The 12161-nt window shown below is 42.0% G+C and overlaps 1 protein-coding gene across 6 annotated transcripts in view; it reads right to left on the reverse strand.

Moving 5' to 3' along the window:
- Positions 1-12161, reverse strand: part of specc1 (sperm antigen with calponin homology and coiled-coil domains 1) — a 289370-nt gene that overhangs the window by 63231 nt on the left and 213978 nt on the right. For 5 of the 6 annotated variants that reach the window (XM_079870552.1, XM_079870553.1, XM_079870554.1 and 2 more), the window contains one exon: positions 4477-4579. The exons of the other annotated variant lie outside the window; for it this stretch is intronic. In XM_079870552.1, the coding sequence (XP_079726678.1) occupies positions 4477-4579 (103 nt within the window). The remainder of the gene's footprint in view (positions 1-4476; positions 4580-12161) is intronic. 6 annotated transcript variants of the gene reach the window in all.

Here is a 12161-nt window from a genome sequence, read left to right on the forward strand (position 1 = left end):
CTGTGAAGCTGCTTTGATACAATCTGTATTGTAAAAAGCGCTATACAAATATACTTGACTAAGTAATTCTGAACTTCGCGAGGCAGACGACAACATTATGTGATCAAATATAATCAACTTGTTAACACGCTCCACAGCGCCACTCAGTGGATTGAGTTATAACTGTGAGTCTTAGTGCTTGGGATTTATCATGGATTCACTGCATTTACGGCCAGCAAAGCAACATAGTAAAATTCAAATCGTACTTTTATTTTTCGAATATTAATTACAGATCGAATATTCAAACATTCGACTATTCGTGCACACCCCTATCTCAGAGTGTCCAGAAAGTGCCAGGTCCATCTCCTCCGAGGAGTCAGCTACTGATGTTCTAGTGGGGAATCCCCATTCTACTGTTTGGGACATCTGGAAAATCGATTGTCCGGAGAAGAAAAGGTGAATGCTACCATGAGTCCTATGTGGTGCCAACAAAGAAGCATCTTGAGACCATTCATATGTGGGTTTGCTTTTCATCCAAGGGAGTGGGCTCTGCCAAAATTCTGCCCAAAACACTGCAATGAATTAAGAATGGTCTCAAAACTTCCAGCAAGAGCAACTTCTCCCAATGACCCCGGAGCATTTTGGTGTTGATCTGTGCATTTTCCAGCATGATTGAGCACCATGTCACAAGGCAAGAGTGATAATGAAGCGGCTCAGAAATTTTGGATCCATGGCCAGTCAACTCCACAGATCTTAATCCCATAGAGAACCCCAAAGCCCACAAATTGTGATCAACTCTGAGCTTGGTCAGGATTTGGTCAGAGTAAATTGCAGAGCTCATGAAGAAGAAGGGTCAACGTGAAGAGGCAAAAATAACGCAAAAAGTGCTCAAAATACAAAGTGCAGGCATTGCTCAGAGTAGCATAAGCCAGATAAGGGAGGATTAAGGGAAAAGGAAAGATTTAAAAAAAATAAAAATAATATTGAATGTTTTTTTTCAAATAAAAGCCTTTAAAACTTATGAAATGCTTATCATTGCTTTCCAGTATACCACAAAAATGTGAAAAAATGATCTACAAATACTGAAGCAACAAACTTTGCAAAACACTAGATTTATGTCACTGCCAATACTTTTGGCCATGGCTGTATAATAATTAATTTAAATACAATAGAAATATATAATAATAGAAATTTAAATTTGCTTAATTTTCATGACGATAACATCACAATGTAAAACATCTTAATGGTCACAAAAACAGGATACATTTAAATACCCTTTGGAAAGATTAAGATGTTTAACATTTTATATTCTAAAAAAAAAAATACATTTATTCAGCATCAAATGCATCAAATGATCAAAAGTTACCATGAAATAAATTTATAATGGTTACAAAGGCTTTCTTTTGAACTTTCTATTCTTCAAATCACATTAAAATGAAGCATCACGTGACACTAAAGACTGGAGTAATGGCTGCTGAAAATCCAGCTTTGCCATTATAGGAATAAAATACATTTTAAAATATATTAAAATACAAAGCAATTATTTTAAAATGTAATAATATCTTAAAAATATTACAGTTTTAACTGTATTTTTGAGCAAATAAATGCACCCTTGGTGAGCATAGGAGTCTTCTTTCAAAAACATTAGGGGCCAGATATACTAAACAGGGTAAATAAGCGTGAGAGCGCAATTCCAAAAAAGCGCAGATGGGAGTGTAAAGTTCTGCGCGTGATCTACTGATGACGCGCAAATTAAAGAACACAGACGCAGCCGGATCATTTCTATAATGACCAACACCATCTACCAGGAGCAGTGCAAATTAGCATCTTGTTTAAGACATGCTTTTTGGGGCAGTAAATAATGGCGCAAATACCAGTAAATTGACTAGTGCAAACCACCTTGCATGATTCATTTACATACTCATTGCGTCTGAAAGGGAAACTCGAGAGATTGCATATTGCATATGCAATAAGGTCAGTCGCAAAAATTGTGTTAATGCTGTTTCAGCACAATTTTTTTACTGTGCGTCTTAAATCCTGACATTAGTTTTTTAACCCCAAAAGAGGGTTTGTGCTGACGCAAGCTGTTAGTAAATCTGGCAATAAAAATGTTAACGACCTTAAACCTTTGAACAATAGTGTCTTTCATTTTTACTTCTATTTTGATTTTGTGGGTAAATTTGGCCCAGGTTTTATGAAATTCAACAAAGTGTAGACAGTGAAGACATTTCACATGGAGTTAGTTTCATTGAAAGTTAGTTTCACGTCAGTCCATTGTCACTTAAATTAATACCAGTCACAAAACCAGACCACACAGCATTTTATAGTCATGTTAATTCATCTGCTAGCACACACAATGTCTAGGCCTGGCACAAACGAATAATCTGACTCCATGTCAACATTTAAGCATCCTCATTAACCACACAGAAAAATGTACATCTTATAACAGCCAACTGCCCATTTTAAATGCTGAAATCCACAACTATTAGTTTAAGCCTCTTATTGCATTCTGGCATTATTCTGATTATTTTAGCCTCCAGACTGCTGAGTTCTTAAGGGTCTACAGAGATTCTATTCAGAAATTGAATTTATAGTTTCTCCATCTGCTAATCAATGACTAGAAGATAACTACACATACGATACCTTAATTCATGAACTAACCATTCAGAAATGTCCACTTTTTCTTGAGTCTCTCCATCTTTGTCTGACTCCGGTTTGAACATAAAAGGCTAAAAGTTTTTGAAATGTTCAGTGCATGCCTGTGTGAGGTAATTGGAGCTGCTAACACACACACACACACACACACACACACACAAGGGGCCCTATCTTGCACCCAGCGCAATTGACTTTGTACACCGACGCATGTTTCATGCGCAAAGCGCGCTTTTCCCTCCACAGAAGCACGTCGCTAAACTAGGGAATGAACTTGCGCTCCCTGGGCGGTTCAGCGCAAAAAAGGAGGCGTGTTCTGGCGCAAACAATCCCTGGTGCTATTTTACTGTTCCATAAAACAATTGCGCCACTGGCCAGAAAGAACCTAGTCTAAAGTCAGTGGTGCGTTGCGCGTTGTTCATTATGCTATTTTAAGGGCGCATGCTTGACCATAATGTATAGCGTGCACAACGCGCATACACTTTGATTCTCTAATCTACACAGAAGCAGCAGTTTTCATTTTTGCAAATATTACAAATGATAGATAGATAGATAGATAGATAGATAGATAGATAGATAGATAGATAGATAGATAATTTATTATAAAAGCATACATCTAGCTTACACATTTACCCACATTATTATATACCTGTTTACCCGAAGCTAATTTGGGTGTGTTTCTCCATCCCCAATGTCACTTCTCTCTCTTTTATGGCCATGACGAGAGCGTTGCTCTCCTCGGCTGTGAACCGCTCCTGGCAAATCCGCCGTTATAATAGCAATACGCCAAGGAAAAAGCGCGTCTGCTCTTAAAGGGAATGTGAGATGATGCTCTGATTGGTTTATTTCACGTTACGCCCAAACCACACCTATGAATAATGAAGCTACTTCAGACCAACCCATTTTAGATTTGCACCGGGCGCAAGAGTCATTTATCCCGCCGGGAAAATAGCAACAGCGCCGAGACCCGCCCACAAAGTTACTTGCGCTTCAGATCGTTAAAATAGGGCCCAAGCTGTTGAAGCTTCGCTCCCTGTGCCGGGAGCAGCAGCTTATTTGCATTTAAAGGGACAGACACAAAAACGGTGTGTTTTTGCTCATCCTCAAAAAGTGACAAATTTAACATGCTATTTAAAAATATCTGTGGGGTATTTTGAGCTAAAACTTCGCATACACACTCTGGGGACATCAAAGACTTATTTTACAGCTTGTGAAAAGGGCATTATACCACCCCTTTAAATGAGTTATTTGATAAATATACTTTGTTCTGTAACTTTATAAAAGTTTTATAACTTTATAACTTCTTTTCATAATATTTTTGGTCTACATATTTTTTTAGGATGTCAATATGTTTAAATAAACTACTATTCATTTTTTGAAAGAAGTCTGTTCTGCTCACTAAGATTACAAGGGCCACAGCACACTGGGGTGGAGCACTGTATGTTTCTGACTTATGTAATGGTGTACGGGTGGAGCATGTTAACATGGCCAACAGTATACTGTATGTAAACTGCCACTTACCTTATTCATATGACAATTCTTCTGATACTCCACCACAACTCAAAGTAAAATATTCAAACTATGTAAGGAGTAAGTAACCATCAAACGTCAAACAATTAAAACTGTTTCAACTTTCAGACATCACATCCTTTTGTAGTTATTTGTGCAGGTCTGTTTGGTGACACTTGTGGTGCAGAAATGGTTCTCTTTTAAACATGTAAATTCCTTTTCACTTTACTTTCCTCCGGCAACGTTGTATTTAAACAGTCATCCCAATGAAACTTCACAGAAAGACAAGAGAGAGGGGACAGGGTGAGAGAGGGGGTCACGGCCAGTGCTCCTTACCGGATAGCCCTCTGTTTTCTTCTGGCACCACTTCAGAAGAGCGTTCCTCTTAGATCCACCATACTCCCGCGCCAGAGCAGACAGAGGGTCTGTTCTTTCCACACTAGCATCAGGGGACACACACATACACACATACGGTCACTAACACTGCATCTGTATATTGGTGACCAGTTAAATGTTTAACCACTGCTAAAATCCTCACACACTTGTGAGAGTACATCCGTACATCAGGGGAGTTGCTCTGCGAGAGACACAGCATGAAAGATAATCAGATTGCCTTGTTTTGTGTTCAATGGATGATTAGATGACTCTGTGGTCATTGCCCTGGAAGTCAGAACACTGTATGCGTCATCGTTTTATCACCTTTCACATTGATGTCTGTAAGGGTTTGAAACAAATACAAGACTCAATATATATTCTCTATTGCATAATATAATACAGGGTTGCTGCACACTTTTTAAAGTCAAATTTAAGGCTTTTTAATACCTTTTTAAGACCTGAAGAAATCAAAATTAATATTAGGGGTGCGCAATATTGACAAAAACATATCTCGATATTTTCAAAGTTTTGTTGATAATAATTAGATGATATGGTACCATGGCTGGTTTAGGCCTGTTGTTGACTTCAGACTCACGAAGATATTCAAATTTTTCATATTCTATGCAGTGGTCAGTTCACAGCAGTGACAGAAATCAACAACTCTTAATCAGCGAAATAAAGGGAAAACAAACAATATTGACAATTGTGTCTAAAAAGTATCTCACAATGTTAACTTAATTTAACTGTTGTATAAAATAAATATCACATTTGCAATTGTGCACGGGAAAACGGCACTCTTGATATTCCTCACTCATGCAATATTCTAATATAACATAATAATATAAATATAAAACAAAAACTAATTTGGGGACATACGTTACCTATAACTACACTGACACATCACGCAGTGAAAGCACAAGAGACAAATGCGATGTCAGCTTGCAGTGCTGGAGTTGCAGTTGACCTGACATTTACCAACTTTCTTCTCCCTCTCTCCTCTCGTGTGCAGGAGACAGTCGTAGGCTAATATGCTGCTGCGAATGACACGAATTGTCACGTGAACAAGCAAATCCACAAAGATAAAATAATAAAAAATAATACATAGGCTAATTAGATAGTTTTAATTTGGAAAGCATTTAGATACGTCTAAGTCAAAGTGTCATCTACAATTTAAGACCTTTCATAAGTAAAAATAAGACTTTTTAAGACTTTTAATGGCCTTAAATATTAAAAATCTAATTTAAGATGTTTTAAGACTTTTTAAGGATCTGCGGGAACCCTGTAATATCTAATATATTATCAAGGGATTACACTTCTGTTTGCTGTTTAAAGAGATTACTGTATAAAGAGATTTATACTTTTATTCAGCAAGGACACATTACATTGATCCATTGAAAAGTGACAGTAAAAATCTTTACAATTGATTTTTATTTCAAATAAATGCTGTTCTTTTGAACTTTCTATTCATCAAGGAATCCTGAATTTTTTTTATCATGGTTTCCACAAAAATATTAAGCAGCACAACTGTTTTCAACATTTGATTATAATAAGAAATGTTTCTTGAGTACAAAATCAGCATTTTGTATTGTATTAGAGTATTAGAGTGATTTCTGAAGGATCATGTGACACTAAGAGCTACAACCGACCGTCTGCTAGCTGTTTCACGTCACATAAGTCAGATAAATCCCATCACATAGTGACTCTTTCACCTAGATATCATCATATAGAGACTGTGTCTGTTCCCCGAATTAGGAAATACAAAAAACTTCCAAACCCATTTAAGGGTAAACATTTAATTGATGTTCAACAAATAAAAAACAGATATAATACAGATGAACAAATGATAAAGCTGGTGTTGCTGAATATTAGATCCCTTACTTCAAAAGCACTTATTGTTAATGATATGATTACAGATTATATATTAGATGTGCTGTGTTTGACAGATACCTGGCTAAAACCAGACGATTACATTACTTTAAATGAGTCCACCCCACAAGATTATTGTTATAAACATGAGCCTCGTCTGAAAGGCAAAGGGGGAGATGTTGCTGTAATTTATAGTAATATCTTTAGAATTACTGAGAAGTCTTGTTTCAAATATAATTATTTTGAAGTGTTGGTGCTTAATGTAACACTATCTGGTGTAAATGATAAATCACGTTTGACATTTGTGCTGGCTACTGTATACAGGCCACCAGGGCACAATACAGACTTTATCAAAGAATTTGCTAATTTTCTATCAGAGTTAATACTGGCTGCAGATAAAGTCCTAATTGTTGGTAAATTTAATATACATGTAGATGACAAAAAATATGCATTGGGATTGGCATTTAGAGACATTCTGAACTCTACTGGACAACACGTGTCAAGACCAGTGATGAGAATCACGGCGTTATAAATAATGCGTTTTTTCAGGAACGAGTAATCAAATGAATTAATGTTTCCCCCATTACTGACAATAAAATGAGGCGTTACTATAATTGAGCTAATTTACATGGTTATAAAAATAAAATCTAAAAATAACCTGCAGGGAACATTCTGGGAAGGTTCTGTTTAGGTTATAAAAAATAAAACCTAAAAATAACAGGTTAACGTTCTGGGAATGTTCTGTTTAAGTTATAAAATAAAACCAAAAATAACCTGCAGGGAACGTTCCCAGAAAACATTTTTGTTTGACCGGTTGTCAACACGTGTGGCAAACACGCCTAGAATTTGGCTTAAATAACCTCTGATGATGACGTTCTCTGTAGGTTATAAAAATAAAACCCCAAAATACTATATTTTATTATTATTATTATTATTTATTTTTTGTACATTGTTCAGTATTATGTTGAGAGCACTTCTTGTTAAATTGTTTACTTTTTCTGAGGAAGAAAATACTTCAAGTAGGCTACAGTATGTCTACCAGTTGTGAAGTTGTGTGACAGTTTTATCATTTTAATTTGCACTACAAAGAGTGTATGTGTAACGACTCAGAGGGCAGAGACAGATCCATATGCAACAGATTTATTAACCCTTTAGAACCTGAAGCTAAAATAGGTGTTTTTCACATAATTTGATTTTTTGACTGTAAAATTCTAAAACAATGTGCTATCTTCATGTGCAAGGTGTCATCTTTTTCAGAAAAAGATAAGCTTTCAACAAATTACAGTTATTGACCATTATTGTGTGTGGTGAGTTTGTAAATAGAATTTAAATAGACAAAAATAAAAAAACGAGAATAAATTTACTGATTTTTATTTCGAAAAAAATCATGAACGAAAGAAACTAACACTTTAAAGTTGAAAAATGAACTATAATATATATATACAAGTCTTTTTTGTGACATTGGGTTGCACAGTTTTCATTTAGGACGCTTTTTGTCATACACGCACACATATACAAATGCACACATTCATAGGCACGCGCACATACACATGCACGCACTACATGCTTAGATACGTGAAAGAGTAACGGCCATCCGCCTCCCAAATTTCATTAAAAATCATCCCAATCCCCCTTTCTGCTGTCTAACACTTCTTTCGCCATGTATTTGTTCGTTTCTTTTATTATTTTATGCAATCCAAAACACTCTAACCTGCCGCGCGTCGTATCTCTCTGTTCAAATCCTTCCACCCCGCGCTGCTGTCATTTGCAGACAGAAAGCATGGCATTACCGTAATAAGCCGTATATTGGCGAAAAGCGCTTGATGTCTACTTTCAGGAACTATTTGAATTATTTTGATAGTGCAAACAGTTGAAGAGTTACAGTGACATGAATACAGCTTGGTTGGCTGTGTCGTCGACGACACATCCGGTTTTAAAGGGTTAAACAGAAAAGTCAGGCAAAAGGTAACTCAGGATGATAAGAATAATCAGAGGTAGGCTGAGACGTGAGTAGAACCGGGCAGGGGGTCGGGGCTGGCAGCGAGCATACAGAATCCAGGGACAGGCTTGAAGTCAAAGCAGGCGGCAGAGAATCAGAATCCGGGACGGGCTGGAGGTCGATAGGCAGGCTGCAGACAATCAGACAAGGTTAGTTCAGCGAGGGTCAGAGATAACAGGAAGACTGATAGATAGGAGAAACGCTCGGGCATGCACACATTGAGAGGCAATACTTCGCAAAGAACGCTCTGTTAACGAGGCAGATAAAGGCTGGGCAATGAGATGATTCAGAACAGGTGAAGGTTAATCAGAGCGCCAATGATGCATACTAAGTGGAAAGTACGCAAATCACTAGAATTCAGGAGAGGGTGATCGTGGCTGAGAAATGGAACAAGGGAGACTGGACGCCGTAACAGAGCCCCCCCCACCCCCCTGCGAGCGACTCCTGGCGCGAGGATGCTGACGATGGCGGGGTCTGCCACGAGCACGGGGAGCGGGCTTGTCAGGATGTTTGTGGTGGAATTCTTGAATGAGCAAAGGATCCAGAATGTCACCTGAGCTGACCCAAGACCGTTCCTCTGGGTTGAAACCCTCCCAGTCAACCAGATACTGCAGGTGTCCCCCACGGCGTCTGGAATCCAGCAGTTGACTAACACGATAGGCCTCCTCTCCTTCCACAACGATGGCTTGAGATGAATGATCAAAGGAATCCCCTCTCTCCTCCTCTGAGGGAGCTGTGGCAGGTTTGAGCAACGAGACATGGAACGTGGGGGAGATTCGTAGATGTCTGGGCAGAGCAAGGCGAAAGGATACAGGAGTTATCCGGCGGATAATCTTATATGGACCCATAAACCTGGGACTGAGCTTTTTGCTGGGAAGCCCAAGACGAAGGTTCCGAGTGGACAACCATACCCATTGACCCGGCTGATACTCTGGGCTGGGACGGCGATGACGGTCAGCCTGCCTTTTGCCACGATTGACGGCCCGCTGGAGGTGAGTGTGAGCCAGGTTCCAGGTCTCCTCACTTCGACTCAGCCAGTTGTTTACTGCGGGGACATTAGTGGGCTCACCGGACCACGGAAACAGGGGTGGTTGGAAACCGAGGACGCATTGAAAAGGAGTCAAGCCTGTGGAGTGCTTACGGATGGAATTTTGAGCATACTCCGCCCACATAAGGTACCGACTCCAGTCCCTTTGATGGAGTTGGCAGTAGGACCGGAGGAAGCGAGAGATCTCTTGGTTGAGGCGTTCGACCTGACCATTAGCCTGAGGATGGTAGCCGGAGGTGAGGCTCACGTTAACTTGCAACCTTTGGAAGAATGCAGCCCAAACACGAGAGGTGAACTGGGGGCCCCTGTCCGAGACGATGTCCTCGGGTAAACCATAAATCCGGAACACCAGATTGCAGAGATGCTCCACGGTCTGCAGGGCTGTGGGAAGCTTACTGAGGGGAATGAGGCGGCATGCCCTTGAAAAGCGGTCGAATACAGTTAGAATGGTGGTGTGTCCGTCGGAGGGCGGTAGATCCGTAATGAAATCGATGGCTATATGGGACCAAGGTCGCTGTGGAATAGGTAGTGGATGAAGTAAACCGGCGGGCATGAAACGGGATGACTTCTGGATTTTGCAGGTTTGGCAATGCTGTACGAACTGGCTGGCATCCCGAGACAATGTTGACCACCAAAAGCGGTTCTGCAGGAGATGAATGGTGGCCGTGATGCCTGGGTGTCCTGAACTGGAAAGGGCATGGACATGTTTCAACACCTTTTCACGGAGGGCTTCGGGAACATGGATTCTCCCAGGAGGACAGACTGGAGGGATCTCAGTGTTGGCGTTGGCCAGCTCGAGTTCGGTCTCGATATCCCACTGAACGGGGCCGATGACCAGATCAGGGCTAAGGATGGTTTCTGGAGTCTGGATGGTCACCTCAGAGTCGAACTGGCGAGACAAGGAGTCTGCCTTGGTATTTTTGGAGCCTGGACGGTAGGTAACAGAGAATCGGAAACGAGAAAAGAACAAGGACCATCTGGCCTGACGGGGGTTCAGCCTCTTAGCCGTGCGGAGATACTCCAGATTCTTATGATCGGTGAGGACGACGAAAGGATGTGTAGCACCCTCCAACCAGTGCCTCCATTCTTCAAACGCGGCCTTCATGGCAAGTAACTCACGGTCACCTACGTCATAATTTCTTTCTGCTGAGTTGAGCTTCCTGGAGTAAAAGGCGCAGGGGTATAACTTGGGAGGCGTTCCCTGACGCTGTGACAAAACCGCGCCCAGGCCGGTACTCGAAGCATCCACCGCCACTACAAAGGCCAAGTGAGGATCAGGATGCCGCAGAATGGGAGCTAAAGTGTAAGCTTGCTTGAGAAGACTAAAGGCCCGGGTAGCTTCTTCATTCCAGGGTAGACGTGAGGTGCCTTTACGAACCAGTGCGGTCAAGGGCGCCGCCACCATGCTGAATCCTCTGATGAAACGGCGATAGAAGTTCGCAAATCCGAGGAAGCGTTGTAACTCCTTCAACGTAGTGGGCTGGGGCCAATCCACCACCGCCTTGACCTTGCCTTCGTCCATAGCCACGCCCCCAGGGCTGATGATGTAGCCCAAGAAAGTCATAGAGGTCTGGTGGAAATCACACTTCTCAATCTTAGCGTAGAGCTGGTGCTGGATGAGCCTCTGGAGAACCGCCCGGACGTGCTGAATGTGGTCTTCAAGGGAGTCTAAGTAAATTAGAATGTCATCAATGTAGACGATGACGTGGCGTTGGAGCATGTCACGGAACACATCATTTATAAAGGACTGGAACACAGCTGGACTGTTTGAAAGCCCAAAAGGCATGACTAAGTACTCATAGTGCCCAGTGCACGTAGAAAAGGCTGTTTTCCACTCATCTCCATCGCGGATACGGACCAGGTTGTAAGCGCATCGCAGGTCCAGTTTGGTATAGTATCTTGCTGTACGAAGAAGCTCCAAAGCAGCGGGCACCAAGGGGAGTGGATAACGGTACTTGATCATGCAGTCATTGAGTGCTCTGTAAACTATTGATACTTTGCATGTGACGTCAGTTGTACTGGCTGGCGGGCAAGAACGTCATTCTCTAGCAACGAAAACCAGTAAATGTCTCGGCGGGACTAAAACACTCTCTTTCCTCCTGTCGCCGGTGAGTGACGCACGCGAACGGGGCGGGGTAGCTTTCTTGTAACGTAAAGAAAGCTAGCCCTGCAACAGGAAACATCCATCCACATAGCTTCTTCATCGTCATCCATGACGGAAGCGGCGGCAGGCTGCGGCCGCTGTCCGACAGTGAGAGACTCGGGCGAAGCTGGCGGGCGAACCGGCGAGCTGTTGTGGAGGAGGTTCCGGGACCCGCTGAGCACGGCGCTTTTTACGGCGTGGCACCGCAGCGGGCGGAGGTGCAGTCTCGGCGAAAGATGCCAGGCGAGTCCTCAGAGTCACCATGGGCATTTAGCTCGCAGTGAGGGCAGTCGCCGTCGGTGAGCGCGAGAGCTGCATGATCCTGACCCAGGCAGGAAACGCAGATGACATGGCGGTCCCCGTCGCTGAGTGGGGCTCGGCACGAGATACAGTAGGAACGAGACATCTTTACAAAGACGCTCGGCTCTTTTAGGAGGGGGGTGTGAGTCGCGGGGGCGAACACACACACACACACACACACACACACACACTTAGTAGAGAAAAAAGGATATAACACCGAATAGCGCAGCAGGAACGGCGACTGAAGGCGGCGCGGCCAGCGACTTCAGATGCAGTGGCTCGTCCCGCTG

Source organism: Squalius cephalus (genome assembly GCF_949319135.1).
Source record: "Squalius cephalus genome assembly, chromosome: 5".
Taxonomy (NCBI): domain Eukaryota; kingdom Metazoa; phylum Chordata; class Actinopteri; order Cypriniformes; family Leuciscidae; genus Squalius; species Squalius cephalus.